At 37.9% G+C, this 16,650-nt stretch overlaps 1 protein-coding gene across 4 annotated transcripts in view; it reads left to right on the top strand.

Moving 5' to 3' along the window:
* Nucleotides 1–16,650, top strand: part of LOC139142781 (androglobin-like) — a 120,753-nt gene that overhangs the window by 5,328 nt on the left and 98,775 nt on the right. The window contains exon 1 of one of the 4 annotated variants that reach the window (XM_070712939.1): nt 3,541–3,713. The exons of 2 other annotated variants lie outside the window; for them this stretch is intronic. In XM_070712939.1, coding sequence (XP_070569040.1) covers nt 3,601–3,713 — 113 coding nt within the window. In that variant the 5' untranslated portion in view covers nt 3,541–3,600. Of the gene's footprint in view, nt 1–3,540; nt 3,714–14,309; nt 14,482–16,650 lie in introns of those variants that run through there. One more of the 4 variants, XM_070712938.1, reaches the window with a different exon arrangement.

Here is a 16,650-nt window from a genome sequence, read left to right on the forward strand (position 1 = left end):
CATACATACATACATACATACATACATACATACATACATACATACATACATACATACATACATACATTCATACATACATACATACATACATACATACAATGACTAAACGAAAAAATGTTGTGTTTGCACTCTATAAAGTAGCATATTATTTCGCTCTTATATTTCATCCTAAATTTAACAATAATGGCGCATTACCAGAAATACCGAAGTGGTTAAAACTGTCAAAGTATAGCGCTTGGCACATACCCGTCTTGTGAAACAAGCAAAGTAAAGGCTCGAGCTCATTCCTTTTTGATTTATCCATCAAGGGCCAAATGTGCGGTTAGTTTCGTAGTTTTGGTAGGCCTGATATACAAGACGAAAAACGCGCCAAAACTTTCGTCATAATCGGTCGATTGTGATCTGGTTTCTTTGAATAAGTGTAGAATAAAATGGAATTTTAATGTATGAAGAATAATCGAAATTTGGATAGCAAACGTTGAGAGGCCGAATATGTTCGGTATTTATCTATTTATTTATGTATTTTGTTTGGCTAATCTACAAAACAAAGGTACTGTAACATTGGTTTGCTTGTCCCTGGATCTTTTTAAGCAAGACATCAATATAGGTCTATTGACATTTTAAATCGTTATTTGCTAGGCAGTCGGCTTTGGTTGAAGATTTAGAAAAAAATGTTAAATAGATGATCTTCATAAGTAAATCATAGAAGCCTTACAGGCCGAGGTTTCTCCGAGATATTGCTTCGCTGTAATTTCCTAGTTTTCCTTGATAGAAATTTGACTTTGTGTAATCGTAGAACAGCTTCTACTGCTGTGTCCTATATCAATGATCTTATTCAGTACTCTTAGGCCATCGGCCCATAATACTTGACAATAATAAAACTGACAGGAAGAACGGAAAGTTACAGAATACATTTCACATATCGTTAATTTCTTTTCTTAATTGCATTGCATGGTAAGTAAAAGCCGCTAGACATTGCAGTGTGTTTACATCGGTTGACGTCATTAATTTGATAAAACTCCTTTCAATTGGTGGATTAAGACAGATAGCAGGGATATATTTCTTCCTAAAACAATCAAAAAAAGGACAAATGAGAAAATGACATTCGTTTTCAATTTCATTTCTTTCACATAACAGACAAATTCGTTCATTTCTATCTATCTATTTTATGTTTTCTATCGGTTTCTATTCTCAAATAATGTGAAGAACAACGCAGAAGAGCTAACATTTTGGTATGTGCCACAATTTTAACAGAGGATAGATATTTTTCTGCTTCAAGAGACGATTTAAACTCTCTGTAGTACTGCTGTGTCCAAAACTCAGATGTAGAGTACGGCGACGTTTACTTACACGTATTCTCTTGCTGTGAGAGGCGACAGCAAGAGAATACCGCGTAAGTAGTCGTCGCCGTGCTCTACATCTGAGTTTAATCACATGGTCCCCAGAGATCTGGTTGTTGATGTTTGTATTGTTGTTTATGTTTATATTAGTCATGTTGTTCTTGTTGTTGTTATTATTATTGACCAATAAAATTCAACGAACATAACTTGTGCTGTTGTTCTTGTTTGTATTGTTGTTTGTTTATAAGTCGTGTATTTGTAGTTGTTTCGTTGACCAATAAAATTCAACAAACATAACTGTTGTGTTGTTGTTGTTGTTGTTGTTGTTGTTGTTGTTGTTGTTGTTTCAAACGTTATGTAGATGTCATAAGAAGCTCTACAAGAATCATTATTTGACCCGATGGAACGCTCTGCCAACGTACACCCCTTCATACACCGTAATAGGTGTTCAGAGAGTCTGCCGAGGCAGTACTGTGACCGCGCATCAAGTTACTGAGCAATGCTGTTGCAGTGTAACTACATTGACCATATTTCTGAGGGTCTGTGCTACAACTGCGTGAATTTGGCATAAATACTGATCATCATTTAGGATTTGAGTGCTGTAGGGTACTTTTGAAGGTATACAATAATGACAGAAATATTATTTTTATCAAGAATATTAGTAATCATAAAGTTATTCATAACAGGGTCTGTAATACCAATGCACAAATTTGGCACGGAAACTGACCATCATGCAAGATTCGAGTACAGTAGGGTACTTGTATAAGTATACAATAATGACAGCAATATTTAATTTTTATCAAAAGTATTCATAATCATAAATTTATTAATTTTTTACTCTTGTTATGACTGATAATGCCTTATGGCCCTGTGCAATGTACGCACCAGTCGCCAAAGTATATTGCTTCAATCTGGCGAGCACCTCAACACTAACGTGACAGTCTGCTGAAGTTTATTATTTCATTTTACTCCGTTTTGATATTTCTATGCCCACAGTCCATGGGCAAGTCTTCATGGAGGTACAAACGAGACGAAAACAATTCTTCTATTTATTCTATTTATGTCACAGGCCGTGAATAGGTACCGTCGTCGGCCAAACGGCTCCGCGATTGTTGCAGCTTGTAGTGATTTTAAATGCCCTCTTCGAAAAATGTGCTCTTTTCCAGCAAAGAACGTTGTATATGGAAGATCTGTATGGCAAAGTTGACCGTCAAAATGTAATTTCAGCAAAGGGCATCGATAGTAGGGCAATCTTGCGCATTCCGAACACTGTGTTCTCGAACTGGAGCCATATAATTATAAGCAGGACGTGTCCACTGTGTGTATTTTTTCACACGCGGATGCTGAAGGCGGTGAACAGCCGACTTAATGGTCATGACCATTTAGACTTTCTCGCGATGGTTTTATCATGGAGGTAGACCTCCATGGTTTTATTTATCGTGTCTAAAACCGGGATGGAATATATGCATGGTCATCCATTCATTCAGTATCTTTCAACATGTCAAACAAAAATAGCGTCTCGTATCAAACAAAATTCATTCATTCATTGTCCTATAAAGCTGGTATCGCGAAGTGATCGTATTTATTTGAGTCTCAGTGATCTTTGCTCACAATTAGGTGACAAATATAGGCGTTGTCTGATTTGAATTATCAGAAAAACTATACAGCTTTTGCAGTCTGAAATACACAATCCAAAACCTCAGGGGTTCTAACCATGACTGCACACGTTCTTTCCTTTGCCTTCAGGTCGTGTCCATGGTAACGCTGTCCATGCTTATGTAAACAAGCTATTAATACCAAGCGTTGTTGTTCATCCGTGTTGTCCACGGCTGTATATGTCTTCTTTTAGCGGCGATAAGCATATTACAGTGAGCCGCTTTCATGGTTAATTCTCGAGAGATTTACATATTTCGTGGGACATCCTCACCTTTGGATAAAGCGCCATTTGAGGTTGAAATTACATTTTAATTTTCCACTTTTATCAATATTTATGAAAACATAATGGGTCACGAGAAAAGAAACAACAACATTAATGAAATGATTGTATAGTGCCTGGGATTCCTTGCTGGTTCCCTATTCTTCGCTATGTGGATTATGCCGGCCAGCTTAAAGGTACCATCACGTGACGTCACAAAGGGACCTGTTAAGTCGTTAATTCATCGGCCACTTTTGAAATGATCATTTAGATGAATTTTAAAGTAGCTTGGATTGAATGTTATTCATTTATTCTTTACGAGTTGTTGACTAGCAAATCCCGCCAATGCAAGAATCTACCTCATTTCTGCGGCTGTCGGTGGCTGGCAACATGGCCGGGTCCACAACGCGGACACCGTCCCGGACTTCTGGCTTCAGACGAATGTCTCTACGGAACGCGTGAGTAGACGGACGTTTTTAAGCACTTCTTTAAAATAGTATCGACAATCGTCTGCTGTTAAGAGTACAGATACATATAGCTGCTTAGTTTCGTTTTTACGTTGAGGGCATTTCTGTTTGTTTATGAAACTATATCGGTACGTCTGTTTTTAACAGCTAGCGGTTCTTAAGGAACCAGCCACTGTATTGAAAACAGTATATTTACCATGGTGATATTCTCGGTAGCCGTCCATTAGAGCTGAGTTTATTTACAATTCTATTGTTTCACCTGTTTTAACACCTTGTCAATCCTTTGACCGTTTCTGAACACGCCGCCTTTGCCATGGTCTGTGCATTCAAATCAAACTCAAATAAACGCGACAAAAATATGCAACAACGATTTCGGGTTCTCGGCAATGTTGAAATTTACCAGTCCAGGCCACTGGTTGCTAAGACAATAGAGCTTGCCCATTTATCGTGACAAGTTTGAGTCTTAATGTGTTTTGGATTGGCGATGGTTTTGATTTGACAGCTCTTACGTTAATGTCTGTTTACCGTTATGTTTGGTGCTTTATACGCATTCCGGAAAACTCGTTTGTTACTCTGAAAACCGACGGCACGAACTAAAAGGCTTGTTATTCCACCTGAGAGAATTTTCTTTGACATTCTGAAAACGCTCTGATTAATAGCGACAGTGACAGACCTGAAAACTTGATGTGTGCACCAAGCAAAGTGTTAGTAGCGTACACCGCTGACAATCAGTTTACTAAACACACGCCTTGGACACTTGTGGAGGCTTACTGAATAGGTGTGATTCGAACCCGGTGTAGTTATAATCCATTGTTTGGCAGACTATACTGCCAGTGTTATACTCGTGTATCTCTCAATACAGCCATACAGTGAATGGTTCATCTGTATTGCCGCCCGCCTTATTTATCCGGATACTTAATAAAATGCTATGTTGAAATAATTCTTCAGACATTGCTACCACCGATATCCAATGTACTTGTAACAGAATATAAATTCCCCACAAGAAAATTAAAACTTTCATGCGTTTTTGCCTTCAAGTCCCAACTCTCCGACGCGGTTCAGACTATATAGCCATTCCATCTTGTCGTTCTATAGATAGCACGCCTGAACCATAGACAGTCTGTGCCTGATCATACTTAAATAGGAATTCCACTTCTACCTTGTAAGATGCATAATAAATGACTGATCGAATACAGTGTGTACAATTTCACGCCCCATTGCATTAGAGAAAAACGTGACAACGGAGAGAAGTCCATTGAGTCTGTTAAAACACATCTGACGAAATGTCTTGAAACGGGAGCTTGAGAATGCGTATTCACCTCACGTTGATCGACGTATGTCAAATCATATCAAAACATAACGGTGCTTACATGCACAATATTCTGATGTACCATAGACAGTAGGGGGAGACTGTCTGTGGATGTAGAGAGCTGCAATATATTAATAAGCACTCTCTTGTAACGGTCACATGTGTCACCTGACTGGATAATAGTTTACGAAGACCCAGCTCTAGTCGACGTCTGGTCTTTCATTACTTTCCCATGACCCGGGCACCAAAGGCTTTTATATCGATGTTGTACCTAGGTCAGCGCGCTCAACTTTGTGCATTGCGGTAATTTAACCGTTACAAAGAGGCCAATACCCGATGAAAGCAATTTATCCCCAGATACAGGGTAAATAGAATTATACATCTCTCACTCACTATGTTAGTCTGTCAGCTTTCGATGACAAAATTAGGCATCATTGATTGTGTCCTTTGTGACATTCTGAGATGGGATTCACTTGAAATATCTGTTATAAGAGTACTTGCTCATAACTGCACAGTGGTTGTCTTAGAAACTACCGCGTGGCTAGTTATTGAACAACGTAGTGACTGTGGTACCTAATAAAAATATGTCTGTTTCTAGTAACATGACTCAAAAGTAGGGTGGGTCAGACGGGATTGTTTAATTTACTATAATTTTTGTTCGCTGCGACATAAAGACAAGAGACAAAAGATAAATAGTTTTCTAAATCGTGAGAGAAACTATCAAAATTCGCGTTGCCGGAAACGCACATTTCGTCTTGGCTTACAACCAATGTATTTTACTGGTTAAGTGAAGATCTCACGACATTCTACACAAGATATGACAACAATGATCAAACGTCACTGACACCGAGGCGCGGTGATTTTAATGATGGATGATTTCTCTCTTCAATTGTGAACACCTGCATATATGTAAAGCTTGCCACTACATAGATATTTACACTTCTTATCTCATGGGAAATTAAGGGTGTTTTAATTTCTGATTGTGACGACGAATATCATGTATTTATGTTTACTCAGGATATAGTTTCATATTTAAGTATAATGAGCGTGGATTAACAAGTGTGTGTATGTCTGTGTCACATTATAGACATTCTGTTTATACATACATACATACATACATACATACATACATACATACATACATACATACATACATACATACACACACACACACACACACACATACATACATACATACATACATACATACATACATACATACATACATACATACATACATACATACATACATACATACATACATACATACATACATACATACATACATACATACATAAACACATCTATCTATCTATCCATCAATCTATCTATCTATCTATCTACCTATCTAAGCTAATATATATATAAGCTATATATATATATATATATATATATATATATATATATATATATATATATATATATAAGTTAAGATATGCAGTACATCTTAGTAAAAACAACTACAAACTTCATGCAGTAGTGATCCGCTATAAACGCCGTCTCATGGGGCAAGGTTATTTAGCATATTGGTCTAAATCGAAGTACACGCGTCGAGGACTAAAACGAAGTCACCAATTGTTCAGTTAATTCAAATTTTATTTCCATAGCAAATAAAATGAAACTTTTGGTTAATAATTAACTTAATATTATTTTTAACTTTCCCATTCCCCTATAAAGACTGCATTCCGTGGTCGCCTAGCTTCATCAATTCAGCGTCGAAGGAAACTCACCTCTGAATTTCCCAGTCAGTTCATTGTATTACAAAGCCATGTGCACAACTTGGTAATTAAGTCCTACTTTTTGCTTGAGTTCTAAAATCTGGTCCTAGCTGAGTTGTGTACCCCTGGCGCACGTCTGTGTAACTACCTATCGTAACACCCGGGCGTCGCTGTAGCGTAAAAAGACGCTTAAAGTAAAATGGCATTTAATATCCGTAAAGTGGCATTTAATATCCGTTGAAAGAAACTTGTTATCGAAATTTTACTGGTAGAATGTAAGGTGAACAGAGGTTATAAACATCTGATACAAATTGCAATGCATGTCTATCTTAAGTAATATTGTGGGCTTCACGTTTGTCATTCCCAAGACTTCAAGGTAGCCCTTGAAATTGACTAAAATGATGTCTGCAAGGAACCCATCTATTAATGTTGGACTATGAAAATACGTATTTGTAATTACAATATCTATAAGGATGATCGATGTAGTGATATTACGCTGGGCAAATACTTCACACACTCAAACTGAAGAGTTTAGCCCATAATGAAAGGAATGAGCATAACCCGTCAAAATTAATATACATAATGAAAATCAATTAATAATTCATAAGTGGTGAATTGACGTTTGGTTTGCATGTCAATAGATATCATCTGTATCATTAATAAAATGTTAATAATAGTTGGATTAGAAAAACTGTGTTGCTTGATCCAGTAACCATGGCAATAGTTATGCAACATTAAACATGATTTTGTCGCCATCAACTTCGAGATGAAAACAAGATTGTACATGAGAAATCGCTATGATGGGGTCTTAGAGGTGCTCAAAGCAAAACAATGGGTAGAAAGAATTCAATTCAGTGACGTTTTGGTAAGACTTTCAGTTAATCGAACCATCGTATTTTGACAGTTCATAATACTTACTCTCCGTTAATAATCCTCCCACAAATTTGGCTCTTAATGTCTTTTCGAACTCACTAAGGCTTGCTCGAATTTCTTTATTGAGAATACCTCAAAGTCATCTGCCATGCATGTTGGGACGCCAATCGACACACATTCTGCTCAAAGTCACCTGTATACGTCATTAACATGTGACTATTGTCACTCACGTGATTGATCAGAACATAAACAGTGGAACTGTACCACTGTCTATGGTCAGAATGTGACGTCATGGTCTGACACATTTCACAGCGAATCTTCCACCATGCAGGAATTTTGCATGTACGCGAAAAATTGTGACTCTTCTTCGTTGATGTATTATTAGTTTAAATTGCCAAGATGAGAATGCAACCGGAGTCACCGGACTCGTTATGCATTGCGTTTTAAACCACACTCCCTACGTCACAGCATTGTTCTCGGCAGTGTGTATTTCCATGAACTCCTCAATTTGCTGTGTTTCTGTAAGAACCCACCAGGCGATTCTGTCAGAATCCAATGGAACAACCATTGTCTGTTTAGGTACGTTGCGACTGGTTCTAGCGGTTCTGACTCAACTATTGCAGTTTCTGTGTTTCAGTGGTATAAAAAGTTTCGTCTCTGTTTTTCAGGTGGGGGGGGGGGGGGGGGGGGGAGTGCGTGATACTTCCAATCTGCTCAGTCCCTGTTCACCACCTGTCTACGACCTTTTTCTAACCTTGCCAAACCTCCAAAGCCCACATTAACACCACCTACAAGGTCCTTAAAGAATGCATGCCTACTCCAGAATTCGGACCAACAAACATTCACTCGTAAGCCCTACACACTAACCACTAACCCACGAAGCGATTTCTGGCAGCGAGATATTCAAATCGAAGATGAATATTAGACATGCAAACCTTGCTCGCCGTGACCAGGTGACACCTTCACAATATGCAAATCATTATTGATCACTATCGATTCAGAAACATCTGGGTGTTGGTGGTTATCTGTGACCAAATGGATATAAAATTAACGTATAGCACATACATGTACACCACATTTCAAAATTTTAAAGTTCTGCTAACACAATGTCTCGGGCACTTGTAAACTAGTCTCCTGAATGATAATATTAAAAATCAGGAGTCACCGTGTAAACTTTGTTTCAGACTTTCTGGTAATATTGATCTCAGTGTTTACTCTTAATTGATATCAACAAAATGTTGCGTGCTCTTTGTTGTCATTTTAACTATCCCCTTTTCTCAAGCTAAGGGATGCAAATTTGGCGTTGGTGTCGCAAGGATTTGTAATCAGAGTAAGGACATACCATTTTCCTCAAACCAAGTTCCCACATATTTCACGAAAAGATTCGTATGGGTCTCCGCCAACCCTAACCTCGGTAATGTTGGTGATAGAATTGGCAAAGAACACGACTGCATCCTTCAGTTTATCACACTGCATGCCAGCAACTTTTTTAGGGAAAATAAGGCACTTTTTTCAGTTCCAACCGCATGGATAATGTGTTTGGTTTAGCAAAAGCGGCAAGCTAAAAACTGCATCCTATTTTACAATTTTGGCCAGCCTCTCCCAACGATCTGCGGGCCCATTTATTTCACCCATTTTATGCATCAAACCGGGAAATATCGTAAGGGATAGACTCTCTTTATACACTATACGAAGGAAAGAAATGATGACGTATGGTTTTCATTTTACCGAAAAGAAAATGGAGATAAAAAAATGCCCTGAAGACACACCATTAGAAATTGTTAGTGTAAATTTTTCAGACTTGGTTGGTGCCAGACATTCGCAGAATCATAAAGAGAAACTAAATTAGCAAGGTTAATTGACTGCTCGCTCATGCATCATATGTTTTCTGAACATCAAACGTTGATGTTCTACAAATTTCGGCCAAAAATATCGCGTGTATGGCATATACAAATACATGGTGTGATAAAATTAATTTTGAATACGGTATCTACTGGCAAGGATACTCATAAAAGATGACAGCATGATGGAAAAAAACCCCCAAATGATTAGCCGATAAGCTAAAATATCATTTATAGTAAACTTATTAGGAAAAATCATTTGCACAATTTTACCCCTCCTTGACACATATAAGACATAAACATTACGGAAAACTATAAAAAAATTGGCATTAATAAAAAGTATAGACTGACTCAATACGGCTAGTTTTCAATCGGATTCGAACCCACAACATACGGCATCAGTCGCCTAGCTGAGAGGCCATAGACAGAACCGCTCGGCTAAATCTCCACTCCCAAAAATGAGTGGTTCAATAGCCGGCTAAGTTGTTACATTTTTCTGACTGAGACCGCTCAACACGTTGTAGAGTTCGTGAAGCACTCAGGCACGCATGCTCACTATCATACATCGCACATACACACTATCAGGCCAGATTGACCTAATTATCACATATACAACAATTTTGTATCTGTTTAAGGATGCAGCGGATATAGCCAAGTTAAAACCGCGGTAATCCTCCCTTTGCTTTCCCGAGAGCGGTCACGTGATTTCTTTGCGTCCAAAGTGACCTTGATGTCATCAGAAAATGAAAAATATCATTGGTTGAATGCTGATGAAACCTTGACGCTTCGCTAGTTTCTCGCGCTTTTCTCATAAATTATTGCATTTTTTCATTGACTGGGTTCCTGACAGAGGTTTCGGATATTACCAATCTACGTCACGTTTTCGGGAAAAACGATCACAGTTGGATATGATCCTGAAGGTGATCCTGTTGTCAGTGTTGTGTAGAAGTAAACAGAAACGAATTACTTTGCAATCTCGTTAATTCTGTACTCTCGTAATGCGATTTTAATTTGGCTTTATTTCTGTATCGGGAACTGTACTGCGTTACGTCATTCCTGTCAGAATATATAGGTATAGTTGTAGTGATGTCAATGTAATGTATTGTCGACTAGATCGATAAAACGAGGCTCACGGGCAGCAATATCCGACACATATATTGGGTAGAATTTAAAAGATCAATAATATTTATCGATGCTTTTGAAATCTCAGTGCAGTTTTAACGAACCCCTTTTGTATTTTCAGAAGTAATATTTAACACAGTTGACGTTTCTTATGACATTTTGATGAATTAAAAGGAAGTAATGATGTCTAACGATAATAGGTTTACAACTTTTCCTCAGACTCCGTTAATAATCGAATGATATGACATATCGGGTGACATGACAAACAATATAGGAAATGTTATGATATTTCAAAATGATTTTTTATCGTTATACAGTTTAACTACATAATTTGACCGTCGTTCTACTTGCAATGTTATTTTAACACAGACGTCTTGCAGTTGCATTTCAATGTAATTAAAATAGTGGTGAAGTAATTATCTACATTTGATTTTAGTCAGATTGGGACGATACTACCCACTTTAAAAGTTCATTAGATACAAACGCAAGCGTCACATAATGCTACATATACACATATAAACCCACGCACACGCTCATACACAACACTCACACATACATACATACATACATACATACATACATACATACATACATACATACATACATACATACATACACACACACACACCACACACACATACATACATACATACATACATACATACATACATACATACATACATACATACATACATACATACATACATACATACATACATACATACATACATACATACATACATACATACATACATACATACATACATACATACATACATACATACATACATACATACATACATACATACATACATACATACATACATACATACATACATACATACATACATACATACATACATACATACATACATACATAAATACATACACACACACATATATATACACACAAACCCACACACACACACACACACACACACACACACATATATATATATAATATATATATATATATATATATATATATATATATATATATATATATATATATATATATAGTGTTATAGTGTTCTTAACGTCGTTTAATGTAGTAAACGTACATCACTCAATTGGACGGCACATGTAACAATTAAACTTTAACTTAAGCCAACATACATCAATATACACTCCTCAGAGTCTATTATGTTTCTTACATGACATTGTCGACATAACTAGATATTAAAGTTGTACACTCAATCGGTATCAGATAAAACTTTGTTACAGTTTTCCATAAAAAAGATTGAATTAAATGTAATTCCTTGTTAAATCTAAATTCTTTTAACAACGACTGTCGTTTTAACTGTCACTTATATATGTTAACTAGTTAGACTAACGTACTTCACCAACACGCCTTGAATCGCGTTTCCACATGAAAATAATTCCAAGACAGTGTTGTCTACTTGTCCTGTCAAGGACGCCATCAACGGTAACGTTATCACTTTCGAGACTCAGTATGAAGTATATGCCATGCAAGACAGGAGATAATATTTCAACTGCTCCCAGTACACAACAACGATGATATTGGAATAACTTCACAGCTTTTAAGAATCACCTTTAACTTTATAGAAACAACCACATGTCATCGAGTGATTCGTGTGAAAAAAAACAAAACATTTTATTGTTAACATACCACATATAAGATTGCTTTGAATTCTTTGTATTTGATACTGTCGTCAGCTTCACCAACGTCACCGATTACGTCATCGATCAGATCATCATCATGATACCTAAAACCAAGGTTATGCATCTGTGTGCTATCAACTCTCGATATTAACCACGTGCACAATGAATTATCCGAACTTTCGAAACTCTGTAATGACAACAATGTGCTTATGGTGTTTTCCAATCCACTGACGTCATAGCTTCGTAGCTCACATATCTCAATCAACTTATCAAGCCTATTTCGCGTATCTACGCTTTAAATGAGTTCAGTTTCAAACAAGGCGTAAAATATCCCGCTTCGAATCATCACACAGAGCAGTAACAAGTCTACTACTTGTCATTTAGTTTCGTAAACAGGTTATTTATGTTACATGGTGTTAATTTATAGTGCGATTGGTATACCTCTTGAGGCAATGAACAGTCCCTTCTCAATATATACAAGTCTGGCACGGTCGACAATGCCGATTGTTCTGTCTTACATGTGCTTTGTCCTCGGCCTTCAGGCTCGAGAACTTCCATTGTCATATGACGGCAAACCTGGTCCTCTATTGTCATATAACGGCAAACCCAAGGACTGACAGTGAATTGGTAAACAGACCCCTGATCAATAGAGTGGGTGGGTTTGCCTCTCACCTATTGGCTTCAGGCCTCTTACTTATCTCTTACCGAGTCCATTCAACCGTGAATGACACTATTATTAGTCAGCGTGCCAGGCAACAGAATCGTCCATTTTATTGCGGGAACACAGTGTGCAGTCCACCCGTAGTAAAACTGCACATTTAAATTTTTCGAACAGGTAATGGCTAGCGCATGATATGTTGGACATACTTATACACAACATCGAAATTCTACTACCCTGTGCGTAAAATACTAGTGTCTATCACTATCTCGTCCATTCGTGTGCACAGTCCCTCCACAATAGAATTTGTGGTCTGCTCACCGTTCGCCAGTTTCTCCGTCTATCTACCTGTCTGCCCCTTTCGTTTTTAATTCTTTTCTATATTTTTATAAAATCAGTCGGTCACCCTGTTTGGCATGTCCTGCCCCTCTGTCTCTATGTAAACATATATGTTTATAAGTCGGTCGGTATAGTCCATTCTTGAGAGCAGTAAATTAAAAATTGACTTTCAACGGTTATGACAAAAGTGATATACTGAAATACCAAATGCTTAAGTTTACCAAAGCATACTTAGCTGTAACGGGATGTCTATCTATGTGTCAGAGAGAGAGAGAGAGAGAGAGAGAGAGAGGAGAGAGAGAGAGAGAGAGAGAGAGAGAGAGAGAGAGAGAGAGAGAGAGAGAGAGAGAGAGAGGAATGAGTAAGAAGGGACGGGAAACAGAAAGAGGGCGATAGACTGAGATACAAAGGACATGAAGGAAGAGGCTGGATTAGACAGATGAGCAGTCCAAGGCATATATATATTGACAGAGAGATAGAATTTACGCGGTGAGATCGTTCAAAATTGAATGCTAGGAAAATAAGACGCTAAACAGTTTTCGATCAGACTTTTAGTGAACTAAATGATTTCACACTTCACACTGCAGCTAACTATCTTTGACAAGTTTTGAATAAACAGACTGTCAAATTATACTTGTACACACGAGATACCTACATGGTAAATACAGTAGCAACTGTCCATTAAAGGACGTCATCTTTCGACACCTGTGCAAATATCGGCCATATAGAGTTAGTTTCGGTAGTGATAGACTCTATTTACCAACATTCCATTGTGTTAAGTTCTTGCACAGTTTTAATGAATTTTTGGTTGCACTCAGGGTGCACAGAGACAACAATTTGTTTCGGCAATTAGTAATGTTGTACTTCTCTGAATATCAGGCGTGATCTAAAATGAGCATTGGAAGTATGTACTACAGCTTGACTCCGTTCCAGTTACCAGTTCCCCCTCCCCCTCTCAAAGAGAATGGACTATTCCATCGCTGGGGGTCATTTAGGGCCAATATGAGAATGTCGGTATGTATTCAGTGAGGACCATTAATTTTCTCTGAGGTGTATATATGTTATTATCACGTGGAGACGTTTAGTCCGGCTTTGTGCACGAGTTCAGGAACAGATTATACAGGCCATAGCAGAGGACGCCAAGGCGTGAAATGTTTCTTAAACTTGTGAAACAAGCTCAAGTGCATGCAGCCAGGGAACAACACAAAACTCAAGGAGATGGCCGGGCCATATCTAATGCTTCTAAACTTGGACGGAGAACTTCAAATTTATGGAAGTAAGTGCAAAACACGCAAGACAGTATAATACAACAAACCATGCGTATTTATCGAAACGGGCGATAATTTAGTTGTCTCCTTTGCGTTAAGTAGACTAAAAAGCGTACTGAATTTAATTTCATGAAACTGTACTGACTGTACAACGTCTTCATACTGTGAATGCCTAAGTTTTTTTTTGTAACCATGAACTTTACCCCCACTGGCAAGACTTGGCGGTTTACATGAATATGACGGTTGGACATTTCGTTGTCTTCTCTGACTCTACGCGCACATATGAATTACCGGGTTATTCTCTATGAATATGAGCAAAGAGTATTGCTCTCAAAGTTTTGGTGATCACATAGAAAAACTGCCCGCTATGCTTCTGATGCTATACAATCTCCCTTCATTGTGAGAAAAGAATGAAGCACTTAACGAGCTCGTCCACAGATCAAATAAACTTAGATCGTTCTGATGTCAACAGCTCACAGGGTCGAGCGGCTTCTATAAGGCCTCGTCGCCTTTCCATTGATCGTGTTACAACTCTCTCGTTAGCAATATAACTGTTTACTTGTCAATCAAGAGACGCGTGTTTTCGTGTAACACAGTAGCACCCTTTTCGTCAAATTTGCCATTCATGTATATGTTGCTCTTGCCATTCACGCCTTTAAGGCAAGCACATACATTTCACGGGCAAGATTAGTATAGATTGGTCAGATTGAGAAGGACAAGAGCAAACATGGTGATGGTGTTACAGTTTGTACGGTTTGCCGTCTTCAGGACACAGGTGCGAAGTGAACCTAGAAAAAGACATTTCTGAGCACGAAGACTCGTCATTTAAAATAATAATATCGTCTTTATTATGCTGTCAGGCTGAAATACATCGAATTAATTCCCAAGGGATACCCCGAGGCTGAAATTCGTAATTAATGTGAGAATTTCACCATTTTGAAATTAATATTAACAAAACACGTGTCGCGGTTTGTCGATTTTAATGGTAATTACTATATTGTCGTACAGTCACCCTGCAGCATATCATATCGATAAATAAGGACACAAAGAATTGCTTGATTAGATGAGCAATTAGAAATAAATGAAAAGCGATCGTGCAACAGAAGTTGGTATCGTTTGAAGTTGCAATGAAAACCTTAAGGCGATAGACTTTGCCATAAGTTCAGGAGTCGCGTTCCCCAAAATGCATTACCAGTTGTCCGAGCAACAAGTCGTTTAACAATGGCTGCCGCCATAGTGTGGCGAGAAAAACGCGTAAGTATAATTGATCACGAAGGTACACCACAGTGAAAATTGACAAGGTGCAAATTCTGACGTAACAAACTTTCTCTCGCAAAAATGGCAATCGACGTGGAGTTGACTTGTCATTGTTACAATGCTCCTGTACTAACGCTGACAACAAAACCATGCTGATATAACGAATCAGCTAAGTAAATATGATAAAACTTAATTCCGTTGCGCACTGTTCTTTGCAGAGACACGTTATACTTGGGTAATTCTTCATTTGCAGATGTATTTACCAAAAAGTTGCACACTTAGTGTGTGTCCTTGTCTGGCGTTTATGTGAAACCAAACGTTTACACAAAGACTAAACGATCGGCTGTTTTTTATGTATTCGATAGCAAGTCTCTCCATTGTTCGACTTTGGACAGTTATCGCCTTCAGTTAGTTTTTATCTGCTTCACTGCGTCCGTTGTGTTCAGCTTTCAGTCGTCATTCAATGCTGAGGATCAACCTGAAGGGCCGTTAGAGGGTGGGGTTAGTGCCGTAAATCGGTATTACCGTTATGTTGTTGTTGCTACACTCTCTGTTTGTATCTATCTGGAGCTGAGTGTGGATCGCAGCACCAGTGTGTTGAGATTGTCAAAGCCATATGCGACTTACAACAAGGGACTTTAAGATTTGGAGCACTTCAGGGAGTTGTTCAATAATTTGTCAGTATTGGAACCAGTTTTCTTAACTAATCCACTGGTCAAATTTGTTACCCCCCTGATGTCTCCACTGAAGGTATGATGGTAACAAATGCCAGCCAAAGCACATTAAATCTTTCTCGAAACAAACACTTTTCTGTCACCATTTTGACTGTCAATATCCAGATTTAGAAGAATAAACCATTCAGCAATGGAAATGTCTTCAATATGTGATGGTATTAAAACCCAAAGAACAATTTCGCTTTG

The sequence above is a fragment of the Ptychodera flava genome, chromosome 10 (assembly GCF_041260155.1).
Source record: "Ptychodera flava strain L36383 chromosome 10, AS_Pfla_20210202, whole genome shotgun sequence".
Classification (NCBI taxonomy): Eukaryota; Metazoa; Hemichordata; class Enteropneusta; family Ptychoderidae; genus Ptychodera; species Ptychodera flava.